The sequence below is a fragment of the Stomoxys calcitrans genome, chromosome 1 (assembly GCF_963082655.1).
Source record: "Stomoxys calcitrans chromosome 1, idStoCalc2.1, whole genome shotgun sequence".
NCBI classification, from domain to species: Eukaryota; Metazoa; Arthropoda; class Insecta; order Diptera; family Muscidae; genus Stomoxys; species Stomoxys calcitrans.
In genome coordinates this window covers 132,340,441-132,365,851 of record NC_081552.1, presented here as the reverse complement: position 1 = coordinate 132,365,851, position 25,411 = coordinate 132,340,441, and the positions used below count along the sequence as shown (strand labels likewise).

The following is a 25,411-nucleotide window of genomic DNA, read 5'->3' as shown; positions in this document are numbered from 1 at the left end:
AACAAGCACCTAGATGTTGGAACAGAAGAATGGGAAAATACTTAGAAAATGATGTTAAAATGAAAGCAAGTTCAGCTGATCCTTGTTTATATAAATGAGAGCAAAATGGAAATAAGTTAATACTTGCACTGTATGTTGATGATGGCTTGGTCGCAGCAACAGACAGGGAACAACTACGAGAATTTATGGATAATTTGAAGAAAGAATTTAAGATAACAGCAAAGGAAACTAGTTATTTCCTTGGCTTGGAAATTCAAAGAACCCAAGATTGTATCAAAATAAATCAACCGGCATATGCAAAGCGCATATTACAAAAATATAACTTCTCCGAATGCAAAGCAGTTTCTACACCTATGGAAAAATCCAAAGACAATTGCAAAAGAGGAAATATTGTAACGGATTTTCCATATAGACAAGCTGTAGGTGCTTTGATGTATCTAATGATTGGAACAAGGCCAGATTTAGCATATAGTGTTGGCTATTTATCAAGACATCTGGAAAATCCAACTCAGGAGGACATTATCAAATTAAAAAGAGTGCTCAGATACATATCTGGAACACTAAGCTATGGTATCAAATACGAGAAGCAAAAAGAAAATGGCTTGAAGTGCTACAGTGATGCAGACTTTGGAGGCTGTATAGAGACAGGAAGATCTACGTCAGGAGTAGTGGCTGTCTATGCTGGTGGTGCCATATCTTGGTTAAGTCAAAGACAAAGAATAGTGTCAACATCAACTACAGAAGCCGAAATAATAGCTGCAAATGAAGCTTGCAAAGAATTAATTTGGCTTAGGCGGTTGTACAATGAAATTTCAAATTTAAAGGAGACGCCAGTAGATAATAATGCGACATTACGATTGACACAAAATCCGGAATTTCACCGAAGAACCAAACACATTTCTATCAAACACTTTTTTATCAGGGAAAAAGTTTTTGAAGGCAAAATAGAAGTTGCGAAAATTTCGACAGAAAATCAATTAGCTGATATAATGACAAAACCACTGTCCAAGACACGTTTGGAAGCCTTATGTACCAAAATTCATTTATTTTAACTTATAAAACAAGGGGAAGTGTTGAAGTTGTTTTATAAGTAGCCTGAAATCTACTTTACTACGTTGTTATGTTGTGTTGTTATGTACGTTGTTATGTTGTGTTGTTATGTGTACTCGTATATGAAAAACACTTTTTTCAGTCAATAAAATACCTTTGAACTCAATATATTCTATATGCAAAACAATGTGTTACACGGTGGTTCCGAATTAAATTTCACGGGCCAAATTTTTTTTTTTGCCTCACCGATTTAAAATATGCCAATCATTCGAATCCTTAGACCAGGACCTTAGAGACCGGATAAACCATATACTAAGAAACAGGTGGATAAATTACGGGTCTCTTGACATAGATTTAGTTAGGTAAGGTTGAAAAGAGAGTGCGGATATTAATCCGCCCCATGACACTATGGACATGCACCTAAGCCAGTAATCAGCTTGTTGTGCGCCCTAAATACTAAAAACTCAATAAAGAAATTCTAAGTTAGGAATTCCGTCCTACTTACAAAATCCTTAATTGTTTTGCATACCACGCCCCTAGGTTGGTTCATGTCTGGTATTATGTCCCCATCTAAGTGCCTGTGTCTGTTAGCCGCGAAATTCTGACTAATAGTCTTATCATTTTCCCCGCATACCCTACACATGCAATTACTTGTCGCACCGATTTTGCATAAGTAGGCTTGTAGTCCTGTGTCGATGGTCAAACCGAATGGCTTCGGTTTTACCAAGTTTATTGACGGCAGTCCTCTGGCCATCACAGCCTAATCGTCTGCTCTTTCATTCCCCCTTACTCCTTTGTGGCCCGGCACCCAAACGATGCGGATCATGCCATCGTCATGATGGCTTTTCCACCTCACGCAATCCCATGCAGCCGGTTGTACGCACCTGATTGACCCGATGGAATCTTTATCGGCAAGGGCTGCCGCCTCAGTGTACGTGTTCGTCTTTTTTCGTCATGGGAGAGGCACATTCCGGAGTGCTTTCTCCGTGCGCTTCTGGTCCGTGCCGGGATTGAAAAGAACCCCGGACCCTGGTTCTGTTCGGTTTGCCAGAACCGCCTTCATCATCGGTCAGTGTCGGTGAGGTGTAACCGGTGCTTGGAGTGGGTACATTTCCGTTCTTGCTCTGGCCTAACTTCGCTACTGGAGTATAGTCATACTGGCTATATCGCTAGGTGCTGTGCGAATATAGCCAGCAGTGAGTCACAAGCGTCGCCGTCGTCGGACTATGTGACGCCCCCGACCTCTCCCGTACGGCAATTTATGCAACGACAGCACCCTAGCCCTACTATTGCCAGGCCAGTGCCGGGAAGTGTATCGTTCTTGCAGTTAAACTGCAACGGACTGCGTGGCAAGATTGATGAGATTGTAGATTTTATGAGTCGGAAGAGCATATTGGTCGCAACGATCCAGGAGACAAAGCTGACCAATACCTGCAGCTTCCACAGTTGTCACGGTTACAATGTGCTACCTAAGGATCGCTCAAGGAATGGAGGTGGGGGATTGGCCTTCGTTATACACCATTCCGTGCAGTATAGACCTATCTCGCCTGCGCTTGACGCTAGTGACCCATACATGGAATGTATGGGGGTAGCAGTCAGGTCTGGTACTGCCGAGATAGAGATATACAACGTGTATATACCGCCGGTTGGTAGCTGTGTCCCGATTAATGGCCAGGCCTACAACCCCGACATAAGTGGGTTGCTATCTGGCCATAATCGTCTGGTTCTGGAGGATTTTAATGCACATCACACGTCATGGCATTCTCCCCTAGGTAACGACCAGCGTGGCTAAGCTTTGGCAGAGCAGATAGATAGTTCCACGTTTTGCACGGTGAATGAGGATGCCCCCACTAGGATTACGAGGAGGTGCAGCAGCTCGCCAGACATCTCAATTGCATCCCCTGATCTCCTGAGTGACGTCTCCTGGCAAGCCGTCATCTCTTTGGGGTCAGACCACCTCCCCATAATCCTCACCATCGACCGACCACCCGACTTCATAACCTCTGAGCGCCGGACGTTCATCAATTACAATTGGACTGGCTTCAGAGAGTATACCAATCGCCGCTTCAATGAACTGCCACCCCCCTCTGATGTGCTTGTGGCCGAGAGGAAATTCCGAGACATCATCATCATCATTAGGCACCAGGGCAGGCAAACTGTGGGCCACTGTTAAGTCTCTCTCGAACCCCGGTAGACGGTACGACAGGACCTCAGTCACTTTTGGCGAGACAACCGTGACTGATCCGAAGAGATGCGCCAGGTTGTTCAACCGTCAATTTATTGTGCATCCCGAGAGAGACAGGGCAAGGAGGAGAGCCATTCGCCGTATTCGTGGTCTCCGAGCCGATGAACAGCCATCACAATTTACTGTGGGCGAAGTTACGAATGTCATCCGTGGCGCCAAATCTTCCAAGGCGTTGGGCCCCGACGGAATCTCTACATTGATGCCGAAGAATCTGGATTTACCTAGAGTTGAGTACCTTACCACTGTCCTTAACCTGTCATTGAACACTCTTATAGTTCCCGATGTCTGGAAAATGGGCAGAGTGATCCCGCTACTGAAGCCTGGTAAAGACCCGAGTTTGGGGGAGTCGTACAGACCGATCTCCCTTCTCTCACCAGTGGCTAAGACGCTTGAGGCATTACTCCTCCCGAGCCTCGTAGGAGAATTTCCATTCGCCGAGCATCAACACGGAATTCGGAGACTGCACAGCACAACAACAGCTTTGCATGCCATCACCACACACATTTGCCGTGGCTTCAATCAACCCAGCCCATGTGATAGGACGGTCCTCGTGGCACTGGACCTATCGAAGGCATTCGACACGGTCAGCCATGCCAAATTATTTGAGGACATCGCCAACACGTCCCTCCAGCCAGGCCTGAAACGTTGGGTCGCGAATTATCTGTGTGGCCGCCAGTCATTTGTGGAATTTAGGGATAAGAAGTCAAAACACCGTAGAGTGAAACAGGGAGTTCCCCAAGGTGGGGTGATATCTCCGGCTCTGTTTAACCTCTACCTATCCTCCAGACGGCATAGAGATCGTATCATATGCGGACGATTGTACGATCATGGCATCAGGCCCCCCACCCATTGATGACATCTGTGATAGGTTGAACGTCTACCTCAACGAGCTTGCCTCATATTTCGCTGCAAGAAATCTGAAGATATCCGCCACCAAATCTTCAGCTACACTGTTCACTACAAATACGCGTGAGGTGAATACTGAGCTGACTGTGATGGTCGATGGAGAAATGATTCCGACCATCAAGTGTCCCAAAATACTTGGCTTCACATTTGACAGCTCCTACACTTTCTCCCCACATGCCACAGCAATCTGCAATAAAGTCAAAAGTAGAAACAAGGTCCTCAAGTCACTCGCTGGCAGCACTTGGGGTGCAGACAAAGAAACCTTGTTGACCACGTACAAAGCAATTGGCCGGTCTGTGGTAAGTTATGCAGCGCCAGTGTGATCACGTCAACTTTGTGACACGCAGTGGAATAATATTCAGATCTGTCAGAATGCCGCCCTCCGAACTGCGACGGGCTGTCTCCTCAGTTCTCATGTGGACCACCTCCATCAGGAGACAAAGATCCTACCAGTGCGAAGACATAACTACATGCTGTCTAAGCAATACCTTTTGGGCTGTTATCGCAGAAATCATCCAAATCATCATCTTGTGGATAGATACCCACCGCCCAGAAGCCTTAAGGTAGATCTACACGATCTAGAGCGTGAGGTCCAGCGCTACAAGAGAGAACCTCTAGATCAAGCGGGTCTGAACAACATTCATGCAGACACGGAAGCAGACGCGTTAATTGGCTACCGGGTGAATGTAGTGCTTGGAGAACGACCGCCACCTATTGCACCCGAAGAAATCGACCTCCCCCGGCAAACCAGAGTGGTTCTGGCTCAATTACGTTCCGGCAGATGCAGCCGCCTCAATTCCCACAGAGCTAGGATTGATGCCGACGTGCAAGATGTATGTCCCGATTGTAACCAGGGACCGCACGATACACGTCACCTGTTTAACTGCCCGGCCAGACCCACTCGACTCAGACCCAGATCCCTGTGGACGCACCCCATCTTCGTTCGTTAACAAGGAAAATAAGAGACGATTTGTCGATGCCGCTGCGTGTGTCGAAGGATAATCTTACAATTCGAGACTTTTAAAAGGACCTAGCGAATACCAACCGAAATCACTACTCTCCATATTGTTAAAATTCCACCAGAATGGAATTGGAATTTGCGCCGACATAAGGGAGATGTTTCATAGAGTTCTGATAAGAGAAGAGGACCAAGTAGCCCAGAGGTTCTTGTGGCGAAATGGTGACGAGAACAAGAAGCCTGATGAATATGTTTTGCAAGCAATAATTTTGGTTCGGTGAGCTCTCTTTGTGCAGCCCAATATGTAAAAAATATTAATGTCGGAATTTATAGAGAATATCACCCACAAGCATATAGGGCCATCGTCGAATGTCATTATGTGGATGACTATGTGGACAGTTTCCACAATATAAATGATGCCATTACAACCACCAAAGAAGTGGTGAAGATACAAAAAGATGCCGGATTCGAATTACGCGGATTTGCTTCAAATTCAAAAGAATATTTGGTCGCGATCGATGAGGGTCCAGATGAGACCGCTGATTTTAATATGTCAAAATTATATTGCGACAAAGCCACGCCTGAGAAGATTTTGGGTATGTTTTGGTTTCCGAGAGACGATGCCCTCGGATTTGTTTTAAAGTTTGCCAGAGTTCCCGAACCTATTTTGAATGGCAGTAGGAGGCCAAACAAAAGTGAAGTATTGAGTTTGACAATGTCCATCTTTGACCCATTGACAATTTTGGCGAATGTGGTAGTAAAGTCAAAAATACTCTAGCAGGAGTTGTTAGGGTACAAGATAGATTGGAATACGCCAATTCCAGGAAATATGTATGATGAATGGTACGAATGGTACTCCAGCCTGCATTATGTACAGGAAATCAAAGTGCCTAGATGTTACAATTATTGATCAAAGGAATGGAATTCACAGGACGAATTACATATTTTGTTGACACGAGCAAAATGGCGTATGCTGCTGTGACCTATTGGAGAATATCAAACAGTGCGGAAATTAAATTGGCTTTTGTTGCGGGCAAGGCCAGATGGGCGCCAATAAAACAACCTTCAATTCCCAGATTGGAGCTCCAATCCTCAGTGCTCGGTGTCAGACTTAAGGAGTGTAAAGGGTGATTTTTTTGAGGTTAGGATTTTCATGCATTAGTATTTGACAGATCACGTGGGATTTCAGACATGGTGTCAAAGAGAAAGATGCTCAGTATGCTTTGACATTTCATCATGAATAGACTTACTAACGAGCAACGCTTGCAAATTATTGAATTTTATTACCAAAATCAGTGTTCGAAATGTGTTCAAATTTTGTTCAGCGATGAGGCTCATTTCTGGTTGAATGGCTACGTAAATAAGCAAAATTGCCGCATTTGGAGTGAAGAGCAACCAGAAGCCGTTCAAGAACTGCCCATGCATCCCGAAAAATGCACTGTTTGGTGTGGTTTGTACGCTGGTGGAATCATTGGACCGTATTTTTTCAAAGATGCTGTTGGACGCAACGTTACGGTGAATGAACACATTTCGAACCGAACACTGATTTTGGTAATAAAATTCAATGATTTGCAAGCGTTGCTCGTTAGTAAGTCTATTCATGATGAAATGTCAAAGCATACTGAGCATCTTTCTCTTTGACACCATGTCTGAAATCCCACGTGATCTGTCAAATACTAATGCATGAAAATCCTAACCTCAAAAAAATCACCCTTTGTAATATCGGGCCATGATATCATTTGGTTTAATTGATCACTTCACGTGAGACTCCAAAACGGTAATAAAGTGGATACGATCAGATAGTAGACGTTTGTTGCTCATCGAATTTCTGAAGTTTTGGATGCGTCAATTGTCAAGCAGTGGCGATGGGTGCCGGGATCCAAGAACCCAGTGGATGAAGCGACAAGGCCGAAGAATTTAGCTATGTTCCTACAAAGAGTTGATCCCAATTGTCCGTCGAAACCTCAAAAGTGGGTAAAGCCGATAGGCATCCGTTTCTTCGGCGCTGAATAGAATCCCGAAGAAGTCTCCTTCGAAACGACCGGTAAAGCGTAGGCATCGTTTAAAGGCTTTCTACGCGAGCTCGAAGCCACGATAGGTCAAAGAAAATTTCGAAACAAATTCCCTAGCCTCACTAAATGGTATAACCGCTCAATATCGCTCAATCGGGAATAATTGACGTACATCGCTTGAAACAAATCTCGAAATGTGGGCCAAGTCCTGAGGCCCGCCGGTCAAAGAATACGACATACTATTTAACTGCCGGTTACTGCCCTGTGCATCTTAAGGTGTCGCACTCGCCTGGTGTCCAAAAGATCTGGTGGAAATGATTGAAGAATCAGCAGTAACGTCTCGAGTCTCACGAAATTGCGAAAGTTTACGATTGATTGCAGACAAGCAATCCATAAAAACCTGTTGTGAAGCTTCTAATTTGCCATCGGCAGAATCTAACTCATCGACACTTACATTATCCGCTGTCCGTAAATAGCCCACAACTGGTTAAGCTAACTAGAGCGAATTTCACGACTAAAAACGTCGAGATCCTTATCCTTAGCCAAACCAATAACGCGCATTGAATTTAACGGGCATGATGCAGGCAAAAAATTCCGTCGTACGATAAATCGATGGTTGCACAAATTCGAGACCGAAAGTGTATAAGGTCCTTAAGACCAGTTTGATCGATTATTTGTATTTCGATAATCGATGTCATATTTAAGTGATCGACAAAAAAGTCACCTCTAATCAAATAAAAAAAAACAAATGCAATTGCATGTATTTGCAACTAAATGCAAACGAAAAAATGCACCAAAGTATTAAATGAAATGATGAAATAATGGGAAAAGTGCGAAACAAACAGCGAAAATAAATAAAAATATTATTGGGATTTTTCATATAGTCGGTGTTGACAAATTTTTTCACAGCTTGTGACTCTGTAATTGCATTCTTTCTTCTGTCAGTTATCAGCTGTTACTTTAAGCTTGCTTTAGAAAAAAGTGTAAAAAAAGTATATTTGATTAAAGTTCATGCTAAGTTTTATTAAAAATGCATTTTCTTTCTTTTAAAAAATCCTCAATTTTTGGGCAACCCAATACATACAGTGGCAAGTGCGTTGATGTGTTAGTGCAAGTGTAATTTGTGCCATTTTCTATGCACAACGAAAGGCACAAAAGTAAGCCCCAATAAATTGTGTTTTGTCGATGGTAACTGCAAATCAATTTTAAAAATAATTTTCAACGAAGACGAAATCGTATAAACAATTAATGGAGGGAGGTGCGAGGTGCATTAGAATAACTTCCGAATGAGGGATGATGATGTAGGGGTGATGGTAGGATGTTGTCGATATTGGGTTGGTGATGAATGACCGATGGGCTATAAAACCAACAAGTAAAAGCGTGCTAAGTTCGGCCGGGCCGAATCTTTTATACCCTCCACCATGGATCGCATTTGTCGAGTTCTTTTCCCGGCATCTCTTCTTAGGCAAAAAAGGATATAAGAAAAGATTTATTCTGCTATTAGAGTGATATCAAGATATGGTCCGGTTTGGTTAAATTATATGTTGGAGTACACAAGTGTCAGCCAATTCGAATAAGAATTGCGCCCTTTGGGGGCTCAAGAAGTAAAATAGAGAGATCGGTTTATATGGGAGCTGTATCGGACTATAGACCGATAAACACGTTGATGGTCATGAGAGGATCCGCCGTACAAAATTTCAGGCAAATCGGATAATAATTGCGACCTCTAGAGGCTCAAGAAATCAGGATCCCAGATCTGTTTACAAAATATGACAGCTATATCTGGTTATGACCCGATTGGAACATTATTTAACACAGTTTTTTAAAGTCATAATCAAATACGTCTCCTTCGAAACGACCGGTAAAGCGTAGGCATCGTTTAAAGGCTTTCTACGCGAGCTCGGAACCACGATGGGTCAAAGAAAATTTCGAAACAAATTCCCTAGCCTCACCAAATGGTATAACCGCTCAATATCGCTCAATCGGGAATAATTGACGTACATCGCTTGAAACAAATCTCGAAATGTGGGCCAAGTCCTGAGGCCCGCCGGTCAAAGAATACGACATACTATTTAACTGCCGGTTACTGCCCTGTGCATCTTAAGGTGTCGCACTCGCCTGGTGTCCAAAAGATCTGGTGGAAATGATTGAAGAATCAGCAGTAACGTCTCGAGTCTTACGAAATTGCGAAAGTTTACGATTGATTGCAGACAAGCAATCCATAAAAACCTGTTGTGAAGCTTCTAATTTGCCATCGGCAGAATCTAACTCATCGACACTTACATTATCCGCTGTCCGTAAATAGCCCACAACTGGTTAAGCTAACTAGAGCGAATTTCACGACTAAAAACGTCGAGATCCTTATCCTTAGCCAAACCAATAACGCGCATTGAATTTAACGGGCATGATGCAGGCAAAAAATTCCGTCGTACGATAAATCGATGGTTGCACAAATTCGAGACCGAAAGTGTATAAGGTCCTTAAGACCAGTTTGATCGATTATTTGTATTTCGATAATCGATGTCATATTTAAGTGATCGACAAAAAAGTCACCTCTAATCAAATAAAAAAAAACAAATGCAATTGCATGTATTTGCAACTAAATGCAAACGAAAAAATGCACCAAAGTATTAAATGAAATGATGAAATAATGGGAAAAGTGCGAAACAAACAGCGAAAATAAATAAAAATATTATTGGGATTTTTCATATAGTCGGTGTTGACAAATTTTTTCACAGCTTGTGACTCTGTAATTGCATTCTTTCTTCTGTCAGTTATCAGCTGTTACTTTTAGCTTGCTTTAGAAAAAAGTGTAAAAAAAGTATATTTGATTAAAGTTCATGCTAAGTTTTATTAAAAATGCATTTACTTTCTTTTAAAAAATCCTCAATTTTTGGGCAACCCAATACATACAGTGGCAAGTGCGTTGATGTGTTAGTGCAAGTGTAATTTGTGCCATTTTCTATGCACAACGAAAGGCACAAAAGTAAGCCCCAATAAATTGTGTTTTGTCGATGGTAACTGCAAATCAATTTTAAAAATAATTTTCAACGAAGACGAAATCGTATAAACAATTAATGGAGGGAGGTGCGAGGTGCATTAGAATAACTTCCGAATGAGGGATGATGATGTAGGGGTGATGGTAGGATGTTGTCGATATTGGGTTGGTGATGAATGACCGATGGGCTATAAAACCAACAAGTAAAAGCGTGCTAAGTTCGGCCGGGCCGAATCTTTTATACCCTCCACCATGGATCGCATTTGTCGAGTTCTTTTCCCGGCATCTCTTCTTAGGCAAAAAAGGATATAAGAAAAGATTTATTCTGCTATTAGAGTGATATCAAGATATGGTCCGGTTTGGTTAAATTATATGTTGGAGTACACAAGTGTCAGCCAATTCGAATAAGAATTGCGCCCTTTGGGGGCTCAAGAAGTAAAATAGAGAGATCGGTTTATATGGGAGCTGTATCGGACTATAGACCGATAAACACGTTGATGGTCATGAGAGGATCCGCCGTACAAAATTTCAGGCAAATCGGATAATAATTGCGACCTCTAGAGGCTCAAGAAATCAGGATCCCAGATCTGTTTACAAAATATGACAGCTATATCTGGTTATGACCCGATTGGAACATTATTTAACACAGTTTTTTAAAGTCATAATCAAATACGTCACGCAAAATTTCAGCCAAATCGGATAGGAATTGCGCCCTCTAGAAGCTCAAGAAGTCAAGTCCCCAGATCTGTTTATATGACAACTATATCAGGTTATGAACCGATTTGAACCATACTTGGCGCAGTTGTTGGATATCATAACAAAACACGTCGTGCAAAATTTCATTCTAATCGGAAAAGAATTGCGCACTCTAGAGGCTCAAGAAGTCAAGACCCAAGATCGGTTTATATGGCAGCTATTTCGTGTAGTTACAAACAGAATGACGAAATTAGTATACCCCCCATCCTATGGTGGAGGGTATAAAAAGACAATGCAAATTAGCTCCATACAAACTCCGAATCATGTACGAGGTGACCAAAATGTTCACCGTAACCGTAAATAAAAGGAAAACAAGGGAAATAAAAGACAGTTGGTTAAGTTTAATTGACAATAAAAAGATAGCCGTAAGCTTTATTTAATCAGTCCACGATAAAAGGGGATAAACAAGGTTACCATTGAAAAATTTGTAATCAAGTACGAAATTGAATCGAGTGATAATAATTACAAGATGGAGAAAGGTGTCCGGTCAAACATTAGTAAATGGGTTAGTCACTCGTTAGAATCTGACATTCCAACTACAAAATTGCACTCAAAGGGAGTAGGGAGATTTTAACGATAAAAACTTCTCGTAACAACTTCTTACTAAAAAGGTCTCGCATTGAGTCACGCCGTTTGGACTTGGCTTTGGAAATGTTCCTAATCATCTAGCTTAAACTTGAATCGGACATCTCACATATATAAGTGAGATTTGGCCCTTGTCGTTATTGGCAAATTTGCGTTTGCATCGTATAAATAGTTATACGTACATATAAGATTTAAATAATTTTTTTAAGGTATCGGTTCATATATTGATTTTTTTTATCTTCTCGAGTTTGCCGAAAATTTCAGTTTTTTTTTTAATAATTAAAATTGTTTATTTTTTAGCGAGCCCTTTGATCCAAAGCCGATATTAGGAGCTGCTTTAACAATTGTTAATGGATTTTCAGCAACAATGGACTTAGTTGAAATTAAAATGGGAAGAGAGGTAAATTTGAAATATATATATATATATATCATCACATATACCATTTTTTTTTTGGACTCTGAATCGAAATGGCAGAGTTTTTAACACTCTATAAATTGGTGTCCACACCATCTGTTAATTTAACACGTGTGTATTTGTATACAGAATAAACAACGGTGTACTGGATAAAATACTATGACTATGCACAGAACTCTAAGGCAACCGCTTCAATTGAGTTCTAATTGCAAAGAGACACCATTAATGTTATGCGTATTTTCTAGGTGATTTTTGTTTGAGGGTGGTATTGGTGTTGGTGTCTTCTTGAAGGAGTGTTAAAACTCTTCCTCGTCACAGTTCCATTGCAGATTCATTTTTTTGCTGGAATTTGAAATATTTCAGTTTTCGGTGCCATTTGTAAGGCCTCTTGAAAGAAGAGTAAATGTTTGATGATTGTATTTTAAGATTTTTCTTCGTTCTTAGTACTCTGCACATTTTTAGCGATGAGCATGATTGTAGTCTGTACAAGGATTTCAATCGCCGAGTGTTGCCGAAAATGCCTTTACAATACTTCTTGGTGTAACCCGCTTTAGAGCAATTGTTGCTCTAGTTTTTATTTGCATTATCATGTGTAGCAGCCGCAAGATCAAAAGAGTTATGATTATAAACGTGTAAATTATAAATTCAAATGTGAAAAAAGAAACAAAATGTAAAAAACCTTTAAAATCCAAGCATTTGACGTTCTAGTGGGACTTGGATACAACTCTGAAATTGGACTATTGGATCAGTTGGGCAAGGCGGATTTAAAAAGGTGGTCTCACGCGAACAGCTGTTAACAGCCGACCAGGTTTGACGGTATTAAGATGTCGGATTTTTGTTTGCATTCTCTTTGTTGTCATCTTCTTTCTTGCATATTATCTGCTGATGTACGCACAGGTATACACCCACGAACACAAATTTCTTTGTGTGTGTTGGCAAAACGTCGATCAGCATGATGGCAAGATGGCGGATTGCACCACATAATTTGTGGTTGTTGTACAAATGATACCACATTTAATTGTTTCGCCATTATCAGCTGGGCTTACGACTTAACCTTCTAATTGTACCAAGTGTTCTAAGTTGAGTGTAGGAAACATTTCAGAACAACAACATAAAGTATAATTCAAAACGAGAGAATGTGTTGAAAATGCTACATTGCATTGTATATATTAGGGATGGAAAATACAAATTTTGATATGGTACTAGAAGGAACTTTTTGGACCGAATGAGTTCTTCCAGCTTTGGTTGGAAGAGGATGACGCCAAGTGTTTGTCTTACCATCCGCGTATCCGTCAAAGTCCTTAATAGATTTTTATAAGGGTTTTAAAAGTATGCGAGTGCAAATTTGTAAATTAGCTTATGATGAAATATTGCGGAACAGCTCTTTCACATCGACAAGTCAAATTAGGCTACTCGTGTGTACTACTACCAAATTTCCCATGAACATTCCATTAAGGTATGGGTGATACTTCTCTCATATCAATGAGTGCAGTGCGATTAAAGTTTAAGTTCAATGATAAGGGGCCTCCTTTTTTATGCCGAGTCTGAACAGCGTGCCGCATAGCGACACCACTTGATAGAGAAGTTTTAAAATGGCAGTATACCTTTCAAATGTAGCCAGATAAATACCGCTGAAAATTTTGATGTTCACTCATAGATTTGAACCGGGGCGTTCGGCGTCATAGGCGGACATGCTTACCTATGCGCCACGGTGGCCTTCAACGCGACTCGTGTGTATGCAATCTATATCTAAATATGAACCGATATTGCCCATTTATCGTGCCGAGTTTTGTAAATGAAAACTACGTACCTGTTAGTATTAACTTCTGTTCCGATGGGTAAGTGATGACGAATTGAGAAGCTGCGTAATTTATTGGACGTTTTTTCTACAAACATTCTTTTAATAAAAATTCTGGCATAATTCCACAACCTCTCATCATATTTACTTATGTGTGCAGTGATGTCAAAAGAAGATGTTCCGACCAAAATTTAAAAAAAAAACCTATCACATCCCTACCTAGCCTCAATTCCCCCAATATTTTAATTTAAAACACGTTTATATTATACAGTATAACAACAATTAAACATACAATGGTTTATCAGCTTTATCTAAACTTGAACCGATTTATTTTAAGATCGATAGATAGAAATTACATTTCTGGCACTTCTATGGAAGCTGGAAAGAGAATCAGATCTCCCGACGATCATAATACTGCTGAATAGCTGAAGAAGAAAACGGGCTCCCCGCTTTCAAGTACTCTGGGAAGACCAAGCCAGCACCCCCGCAATGGAAACACCAGTAAAGCTCGACCATGCGAGAAAGATGAACATCCCACAGCTCACAAAGACGACGGTCTTCATCAAGGATGTGAGCGGCGAAATCGCGACGGAGCGCATGATGGAAGTCTTAAACAAATCTCCGTGGCAAGTTTGGCTAAGACTAAAGGCATGGCGTACTTCGTGGCCATGGTCGTCTTTTTCAAGATTGGGAAGACGAGGATAAGCACATATCTTCAAAATTGAGCCATCAGGCGGTGCAGTGGCGGGAAACTCGATAATGCCTAACGGACAGGGTGCCGACGACGAGATTATCAACGTCTCTCTCAATATTGGGAAGACTGGGATAAGCAATGATCCTAATACTGAAACATCAGGCAGTGCAGGGGCGAGAGACCCAACAAAGCCTAACGAACAGGGACCCGATGACGGAACCATCAATAACTTCTCTCGAGATTAGGAAGACTAGGATGGATAAAGATCCTTTTATCGCCATTTCCTTGGGTGACCACCATAAATAACCTATTACGGATGCTGACTGAGGAGGTATTTTAACCCATCTGCTATGCAGACGATTTCATAATACCTCTTGGGTTAAGGTTCCGAATCAGCTATGCAGAAGGGCCGAAAGGGTCTAGCAGATGGCACACGACTGGGCTAGACCTAGGGGTCTCAATGTCAACCCAGAGAAGTCTGAAATCTGCCTGTTCACGAACGATTTTGATATCTACAAGGTCAAATTAGGTGTGATCTTAGACAGGAAACTTAATTGGAAATGTACATTCAGGAGCGTACTGAGAAGGCTCATAGATGTTCGGCACTATGCAGGAGGGCCGTAGACTCGAAATGAGGCCTGAATCCGAGGATAGCGTGATTAGACCAATACTTACTTACGCCTGAGTAGTTTGGTGGACTGCTGTGGAGAAAAATTGCAATGTAAGGACCATACAACAGGAAAACATGTTGTCTTGGCATAGGCGGAGCGATGAGGACCTCGCCCACTAGGGCACTAGAGACTTCTAGATATCCAACCCATTGAAATACAGATTAAATGTGAAGCAGCCACTGCAGCTATAAGATTTAAGGCGATGGGAGGATGGGAGCAGCTCACACCATAGCGGTATAATCGAGGCGACGATAGGAAATCTGGAAGGAAGGGAAGAACTTTTCGATCGGATACCTGAGACGACATTTGAGGTCGAGTGCGAGGCATTGCTGCCAACGGTATAGTCTTGGACTGACGGAAACCTAGTACTGCAGTCTAGAAGATCAAGTTACACTTATGGATCAAAGCTAGAGGACAGAGTGAGCCTGGGGATCTACATTGAGAACCCAAGGACTGAGATCTGTTTTGGACTGCCTGACCATAATACGGTCCTTCAGGTGGAGATCCGGGCGATCACGGAATGTGTGAAGTGGTGTGGTGCTAACGCGAGGACGTCTAGTGTGTACATCTTTACCGACAGTAAAATTGCCATAAGGGCAATAACAACGAGGACGGTAAGAACGAACAGTCTTGCAGTGTAAGAAGGACATTAACGCCTTCCCTGAGGATGGCACAATCCGCATCGTTTGGGTGTTGGGCCATAACGGAGTGAAGGTAATAAAATGACAGACGATTTGGCAGTGAAGGCCAGAGGACTGCCGTCGATAAACTTGGTTAACCCAAAGCCCTTCGGGTCGACACAGTCCGATTTAAGGGCGTGGGCGACAAATTCACATGTAACACTGGGGAACAGCGAAAGTCGGTAGGACGGCGAAAATCCTATGGGGTGATCCGGTTCGTGGGAGGACGAGGCTATTACTGAAAGGAAGTAAGAAGGAGGTAAGTATAGCTATTGGTGTCAAACCGGGGCACATAGGACTACGAGCTCACTTATGCAAAATCAGTGCGGCATGTGTAGTGCAAGCATTTCCTACGTAATTGCCTGGCTTTCGAGGCTAACAGAAAGCGAGGCAATTACATAGTGGACACCACTACTTAGCTGGTGTCCACTATACCAGACATGAACCAAATTAGGGGAATGGTACGGAAAACAATTAAGGATTTTGTAAATAGCACGGAATACCTATCATAGATTTTCTTTTTCGAGGTTATTTTTTAGTTTTTAGAGCGCACAACAAGCCGATTACTGGCTTAGGTGTATGTCTATAGTGGCATGGTGCGGATTAATATCTGCATTCTCTTTTCAACCTAACCTAATAGAAATAATGGGAAAAAGAGTTGTTTTAGTAGTGCTTTGGGGATACGATACCTATATCAGACGGGGAAACCTAGTCCAAATGAATGGAAGAATTGATTAAAAAACATATTGATAAATTTTTTAACGAAATTTAACTTCCTTCTTTTGATACGTTTATTGCCAATTTTCTCTATCAGATTATGTCAAATACATTCGATGGTCGCAACCAAGTCCAGATCTTAAAATATTATGGGCCTAAGAGCTAAAGAAGGTACAATGGTGGAAATTGGTGCTTTACGACAAAACATTAAAATTGATTTTAATAAAACTATGGTAAAATTCACTCCAAACGATCGTCAAAAGTCACGCCCATTCTTTTAAGCTCTGTTTTCTATGAATGTGATAATGATATTAATTATATTTTATATTCTTATAATTAAATTAGAGATTCTTGCTTGAACCTTTGAGTGGAGCGAACGTTTTGTTATTTCGCTCCGCAAGAATTTTTTTGTAACTCGGTAATAGGTCATTATTTTTGGAAGAAAATTTTAAGTTACCCAAGGATCACTACGATAGTGGTATCCATTAGGCGTTTGATGATCTGCGTCTGTTTCCAATGGAGCGGCAGATCTAGAGCCCGGGAGTAGGCTCGGAATGCACTCTCGCTCTCAGGTTTATTGAGAGGCTCGGTGGGAATGATCCTAAGATTCTCACCACCTACCCCAAAGGCGGCCAAAAGGCTGCGGTCGCATGAAGGGCATTTCGCGCTTAAAAGAACTAGGGCGAACAATAGTAAGATGGGTCCAAGAACATTTGCTAATGTCGCTAGGGACAGTTTGGTAATGGCAGTTGTCGACAAGGAGAAGAACAGAGCTGCATATCTAGGAATAATTGGAGTGGGATAGTCAATGGACTGTCATCAGTATACTCCGATGTTCTTGCGGAATTTTTTGGGTCTCTTTCAGTTTGTGTCGATGCAAGCTGGTATCGGTGCCGATAAAGCTAGTTGCCTTTGGGGATCAACGCTCAATTGAAATGTATCGTTGTGCGCTAAAAAAGATTGGTGAGATCTGGTCAGGTGAAGCACTAGATTAAGTAAAGATGAAACATATTCCTTCTCGAACAATGACGCATGCTTGGATACCGAGGATTCTCTCAGATCCTGGATCCATACATCAAAGACTAAGGTAATGTAATTCCAATCTTTCAACCACCGACTGGAAGATTGGTAGATTGGATGAGGCTGATGGTGACGGGAGACATGCAGTATTCGTACTAAACTCCGGCTGTCTCGTAGACCTCAACAAGTCTGAAGGGGTTGTGTCCTACGGATTCAACAAGTTGAAACTGAAGGTTTATAGAAGCGGTGGGGTTGGGGAATCAGGAGACGACTCAGCAGTTGTTGCTATACACTTGCCTGAGGAACTATCGACCACGATCGTGACAGAGGGGGAAGACATCGAAACGGGATGGCTTACGGATTCAACAAGTTGAAACTGAAGGTTTATAGAAGCGGTGGGGTTGGGGAATCAGGAGACGACTCAGCAGTTGTTGCTATACACTTGCCTGAGGAACTATCGACCACGATCGTGACAGAGGGGGAAGACATCGAAACGGGATGGCTTACACCCTGTGAGGATGGGTCATCCGTTTGGACTGGTCTCAAGGTGTGCGCCAGCGAGGAAGGACGGAACTCGAGAAGTACTTCGACAGTAGCAGCTAGTGAAGCATCAATGGATCAATGGAGAAATCGTCCACACCGCAAGTGTCCAACTTCCTGAGGAAGGAACCATGGGTGTGTGGAGGAATGAGCCTCATTGGAAGGAAGTGATGCTAATGCACCAGATATGGGTGTAGTGTTCATTACATGAATATGGCAACTATCTTTTCGATGTTATGAATTGCATTTTTAATATTATGTTCCTTTTGTTAATCCATATTCTTAACCCCTTATACTTGTGGTGTATTTGTATAAGTAACTAATTCTCTATACATTCTGTTACCTTTTTGCACTCAACTTCCTTGTGTACATCATCTATTGTAAAGAACTTTAGTTATCTTTGAAGAATAAATTATTAATTGTTGAGAAATGAATCTCATTAAAAGCGTGCTATTTTATTTCGAGACACAACAATGAATTGGCGACGAGAATGAAATCAATTTCGTTGTTTCTCCGTTGTTTTTTGCTAATCAAAAAGGTTAAGTAATTTCAACGAGGAAAGAAGTCAAACTAAAATGGATCAAACACAATTTACATGGCAAATGCCATGAAAGATCTACAGCGGCCTTCAACATCAACGTCGACTAGCGTAAATATTATCACAAATTTCGACACCTTCGACCCTAAAACGGAAAGTTTTAAAACATATAAGGAACGCATATAGCTGCATTTTCAATTTTTACGGCATCAATCAAGTAATCGATACTTATCAAAAGGATAAATCAATATCATCTGTAGATACACACAAATTTTTATCAACGTGGAAATTGAAGGCAAAGATCAAAATTTCGAAGTGGATTCCGGATTCCGTATAGCCAGCTATACGCTAATACCACGAAGTGATTATTTCAAATTAAAAAAAGAAGCCTATGCGGAGAACCAACATAGCGTTTGTAACCCTTGCTGTCGTCGACATAAGCGTCAAATACAAAATAAAACATCAAAAGAAGAAATGTACGTCGAATTAGAAAAATATTCTCCTCTTTTGGGACGTGTATGGATTAGACATTTACAAATAAATCTATGAGATATCGACAAGGAATGTTCAAAGGACTACAATAAAGGAAAATACATGGTAAATTCTATTGAAAAAATCGTCGAAAAATATGCTGAAATCTTCAAGCCAAAAGTTGGATTTATTCTCGATGCTATGCGTTGCCTCAAACTTCAAAAAGATGCCAAACCAGTATTTGTTCGTGAACGGCAAGTGCTAGATTGTTAGGAGCGTGATGGCATTATAACAATGGTAAACACTAGTCTGTGGGGATCACCACTGGTAGTAATTCCTAAGTCAGATGGGAATGTGCGTCTTTGTGTCGACTTTAAAGTGGGTGTCAACCCTCAACTAGGGACGGCACATTACCCAATCAAACGCATCGACGAAATTTTCAACACACTAAAAAACTCCAGTTTTTTTGCAAGTTAGATCTATATAAGGCGTACCTTCATGTTCGAATCGGCGACGACAGTAAAAATATTCAAACGATATCAACTCACAGAGGTATATACAATAGTATGCATCGACTATCTTTTGGATTAAAAACAGCTCCTAGTGAATTCAACGATTAAAGAGTGTGAAGATCGTCTCATCAAACCTCTGGATAGATTGCAACTTAATTAATTACACATAAACAAAAGCCAATGTGAGTTTTTTAAAACTCAATTAAAATATTTAGGCTACGTAGTTAGCTTCAATGATTACATACTGTTCAAAATTTGTACCAGACGTTTCAACAATAACACACCCGTTGCCCCAACTCCTAGAGGAAGGTGAACGTCAGAATGTGAAAGTGTATTTGAAAAACTAAAACAGGAGATTATTGCTGATAGGGTATTAACAATGCGTCATTGCCGGTACAATTGACTGGTGACGCCAGTCCAACAGGTATAGCAGCTGTGCTGTTACATATAAACGGAGTAGAACGCACTGTAGCATTCATTTCTAGAGCCTTAACCAAGGCCGAGCTAAATTAAAGTCAACTAGACCGCGAGGCCTTAGCGATAGTGTTTGCAGTTGATGAATTATACACATACCTGAATGCAAGAGAGTTTACGTTCATTACCGACAATCGACCACTTTCCAGAATTTTCCACCAAAACGCAAAAACTCCAGCTGTGACTTCTGCAAGACTTTTCAGGTATGCATCTTTTTTACAAAATTTTAATTACAAGGTTGAACATCGCAAAGGCGAACACAATACAAATGCCGATTGTTTATCTAGAGCACCAATAACCAGTAGCAACAATTTGTATCACTTCTTGGACGAAGAGGTAAAAATGATTTAAGATCAAATCATCCACCAAATATCATCAACATCGATTACTGCGTTAACCATAAAACACGAAACAGATTAAGATCAAGACCTTGTAAAGCTAAGAAAATACATTTTGAACGAAAAAACCCCATCTTTTCACTTCAAGAAGGAATCATTTTTCGAGGCAATCGTGTTCTCATTCTAACAACTTTACGTTCCAGCATAATTAAAGAACTGCATCATACGCACTTTGCATTGTGACATTAAAGAAATGGTGAAAGCTTGCTCCGATTGTGCCAATATTATGAAGAATCCAGCGAAAGTTCTTACGCACCAATGGGAAGAACCAGGTGAGAATTTCGAAAGAGTACACATTGATAACGCCATTTCAAATTCACTTCTTCTTCGTATTCGTAGACGCAAAATCAAAATGGCCCGAAGTGAAAGTCATTAAAAAAGCGGCAACAACTGAAAGAACAATAGACCTTCCACAAAATATTTTTCCGCACATAGACTTCCAAAAATTCTAGTTTCCGATAATGCATCGATATTTCAAAGCAACGTTTTTCGTAATTTCCGAATACCAAATGGCATTACTCAAAAATTTATTGCACCAGTCCATCCAACTACCAACAGCTTAGCCGAAAAATCTTCTAAGAATCTCTGGTGTTCCTGATGCTGGTTGCTGTGCAGCTGGCTCTGGGGTATGAGGTGGAATGATAACATGAATTGTTGAACGACTCTCAATTCGAATTTCGCTATAAACCGGTTTAGGCTTTGGTGGTAATTCAGCAAACGTAACTTGCTTTTGAGGCTTATCGACATTTGATTTATAAAGTTGGTTTATATGGCGTTTAAACTCGTAGCCATTATCGAGCCTTATATGGTAGTGCAGTTTTCCAAATTTCTTTTTAACGATTCCAAACTTTCGAGTCGGTTTGTTTTTGTCGTACCATCGTACTTGCACTCTGGATCTCAGGATAAGATGGTTTTAGATTTTTCCAAAGGACGAATTGCATCAAGTTTTATTCGCAACTCGCGCCCTTGATACAATTTCGAAGGACTATTACCATCGGCTAACGGTGTTGCTCTATGGCGAAAAACAATATCCTGCACTTTCTCATATAACGTTGATTTTTCATTGCATTTAATTTAATAACTTAAACACAGAAATTTATATCCGTATTTAGGATGGGATATCTGGGGGGCCGCCCCACCTCCAAAGCCACCAGCCAAATGAAATATTAACCAATAATGACAATATGGGACTCAAATGAAAGGTATTTGAGACCAGAGCACGAATCTGATATATGGGGATCCGCCTCACCCCCCCCCCCCCAAAAAAAAAACCCCATACCGGACATATTTACCGACCATAGCAATATAAGGCTCCAATAAAAGGTATTTTGGAGAAGAGCACCAATACAATATCCACATTGGCGCGAAATATCTGAAAGGCCGTACCACCACTCCCAAACAGGACTTAGTTCCTGAAGTGACCGCAAAGGGCTTAGATAAAATAAGAAAGTGAAAGAAGGAGTAGCGGAGCGGGCCATGTCCAGCTAGTTATAATATATTTAATATACTCCAATATTAAATAAAGGACATCTTCCATTATATACAAATGAAATTGTTGCGCTTTGTTTGTTTGTTTCCGTATAGACTCAAAAACGGCTGAACCGATTTACATGGAATTTTCATAGATGGTAGAATTTGGGCCTCTGGTGAAAATAGGGTACCACATTTTTTGACATCCGAAGAGGGGGCGGAACCTCCCCCATACCCCAATTTTCAAAAACGCCAGATCTGGGAGCTACTTGTACCGATTTAAGCGAAAAAACCCTCAAAACAAAACGGGCATAACTGTCGAACGTTACAACATGGGTTATCGAATGAAAGGTCTTTGGTAGTTGACTACGAATTTGGTAAGCGCAATTAGGACAGAGTATGGGACCGGCCCACCCACTAAATACCCTTCAATAGGACGTGTAGTTCGATCGGGATAATATGTCAATTAAAAGAAAGGTCCTTTTTATATATATTTTATATATATATATATACAGGGTGGCTGATGAAAGCCGCTACCAAAAAAAAATGTAATAACTTTTTTTCTATTTAATAATAATAATTTAATAATTAATTTAATTAATTAATTAATTAATTTAATTAATAATAATTTAATAATTAATTTAATAATTTAATTTAACATGAATAAAAGAAAAATGTATTCCATACACCGAAAAAAAAATGTAGCAATATTCATCATTGTAGCAATATTCATCAGCCACCCTGTATATATATATATATATATATATATATATATATATATATATATATATATATATATATATATATATATATATATATATATACATATATATATATTTTTGTATATATATTTATTAAAATCTAAACAAATACCATGAAAAGGATCATTATTTACAAAATCGCTTTGATGATATTGAATATAAGGCAGTTGAAAATTCCTCGTTGGTCTTGGAGGAACGTTAACATTAAGCCGACCCAACAAAAATTCGGACTTAAAATTCCCGTATAAAACATTTGAGAGTGATATTCAACACTTTCCTGCGGCTTCTAAGAGTGGAAAGGAAGTGATAATTCCAACCACGTAATAATAGCAGAAATTGTTTCTGTACTGACTCAATTTTATTTCTGTGAATAGTGTAAACGGGATCCCAAATAACGGATCCATATTCAAGTATACTTTGGACAAGAGAAATATATAAGTTCTTAGTAACTGAAAGGTCATCAAATTCTTAAGTCCATCTTTTCATAAATCCAAGAGAGTTTAAAGATTTATTCACCATCATAGAAATATGGTGTCTAAAATTTAATTTACGATCTAAGAGGATGCCAAGATCTAGAAAAGTTTCTTCTATGTCAATTTCACGACCGTTAAGATTGCGTTCTATAGAAAGACATTATCATTATTCGAGATATTTAGTTCCATTAAATTTACATTACACCACAAACAAAAGTTATCAAGATCGAGTTATAACAAATCCGGCTCAGAAGGAACACAGATCGATTGGAAAATTTTGACGTCATCGGCATACATTAAAATTGAAGAATTTTAAGAATTTTAAGAATTGGACCCAGATGACTGCCCTGTGGTACACCGGATTTCACAATAATTGACTTAGAAAAAAATCGCCGAAGTGTACATTCTGAACACGTCCAGATAAGTAAGAACTAACCCAATTTAATAATACAGGAGAAAATTCGATTTTTCCAAGCTTAAACAAAAGTAGGCCATCGAACGCCTTACTAAAGTCGGAATATATAGCATCAGTCTATTTCATCTGCCTATATCCATCATTGACAAGAGTTACTAACTATAAAACATTTGTAACGGTTGATCGAGCTTTACGAAACCCGTGTTGCGCAACTAAATAAATTGAAGAAACTTGATGGGAGATGTTATCAGTCATAATCTTTTCAAGAAGTTTTGGTATAGTACTTAACTTTACAATGCCTCTGTAATTTGATACATCGAACCTACCTCCAGATTTAAATATGGGAATAAATAGGATTTCTTCCATAGTTCAGGTACAAGACCTAATTTTATAGATCTATTGAAAATCACGGTTAAAGGAAACTTAAGGTGATCAGCGCAAAATTTATGTACACTAGCGGGTACTCCATCAGGGCCTGGTTTAACATAGCATTTCAGAGATTTCAAGTTCTTAAAAACGGTGTCAATATTTATTCGAGGCATACTAATTAAAGAGGATTGAAGAATCTCGTAAGGATATTCAGAGTTTATCAGAATATGTCAAGGCAAAAAAGTTTGTTACATATTTAATTTCTTTAAATTTTGCTTTTAAATTATTTTATTTTTGTAATTATTTTTCATTTGTGCTTTTTGTTAAATTCCCAATTACATACGGCCGTTTTTTTACACTTTTTATTTCTAAACACTGTTTTGTTCCACTTTTTATTTATTGTAACCTAGTTTATTTATTAAAAACCTACTTTAGTCGGATGTATTATATAACAATAAATCTACACTCTAATTAAAAGATTATTATCTTGTTGTGTAGACAATAAATCCATAAATAAAATAAAAATAAATATTTCTTTATTTCCTTCGGCGAATAGTGAACCATTTTAAAGGGTGTTAGGAGGAGTGCAACATCTTCACCGAATTAACAAATTTATAAAATTTTTTTGGGATCTGATTTTACTCGTTGCTTCATGAAGCATAAATAATTACGGAAGGCAATATCAATTTCGGTATTATATTCCGACCAAGAAATTGAATACATGGAAAATTCCGTAGAAGAACCAGACATTTTATATTTCTTAAATAACTTGTTTTTTCTATTCTTAAGGTTGGCAATTTTAGGAGTATTTCAAGGAAGTCCAGTCAATCCGTCCGATTTGAAATTTTGGGGTCAGAACTAGAAAAACATGTAAATAGTGTATCATAAAAATTACGCAACACCTCAGTAAGATTATTAGATTTTAATACACCCTCCCAAACGATATTGGATAAATACTATTCAATTTTATATAATCTGATTTAGGAAAAAAAGTAGGCTCTATCTGTCTTGATCACTTGCCTCTTAGATTTATGAAGAGATGGAATAAATATTTTTGTATAAATAGTTGGGTGAAACTAACACTAGAGGATTACAAAAGAAAATGAGATCTAATAATTTGTTCTGAGTACGATTCTCTGAGACGATTCACTTGAAACATACCATAATCAAGCAAAGGTTCAATTTTATCACTACTAACAACATTAGCAAAAACAGGTATGAGAACATTGCTGCCAATCTGTTGATTCCACGAAATTGATGATAAATTGAAGTCGCCAAATAAAAGTAAGAAATCAGAGGGTTTAGATAACTTAAAAACAGATATCATAGTAGATAAATGACTATCATAAATAGAAGAAGAAGAATTTCGTGGGATGTAAGAGCATTTAACAAATAAAAGGAATTCTTTATACGTATTTTCAAAGCTAAAAATTCAATATTATCAATATTAGGTACGTGAATTATTTCCGATTTACTTCGGAAATG

The 25,411-nt window shown here is 39.7% G+C and overlaps 1 protein-coding gene and 1 long non-coding RNA gene across 3 annotated transcripts in view; both read left to right on the top strand.

Moving 5' to 3' along the window:
* LOC106092721 (sphingosine kinase 2) overlaps positions 1–25,411 on the top strand; it is a 196,652-nt gene that overhangs the window by 68,312 nt on the left and 102,929 nt on the right. Inside the window, exon 2 of the mRNA XM_059371010.1 lies at positions 11,811–11,910. Within this exon, the coding sequence (XP_059226993.1) occupies positions 11,811–11,910 (100 nt within the window). The remainder of the gene's footprint in view (positions 1–11,810; positions 11,911–25,411) is intronic.
* Positions 18,612–21,990, top strand: LOC106092722 (uncharacterized). 2 transcript variants are annotated; one of them, XR_001222212.2, is made up of 3 exons: positions 18,612–20,243; positions 20,328–20,710; positions 20,778–21,990. It is a non-coding gene; the product is annotated as an uncharacterized LOC106092722 (long non-coding RNA). The 2 variants fall into 2 exon arrangements; XR_009398796.1 differs by having other exon boundaries at positions 18,612–20,710.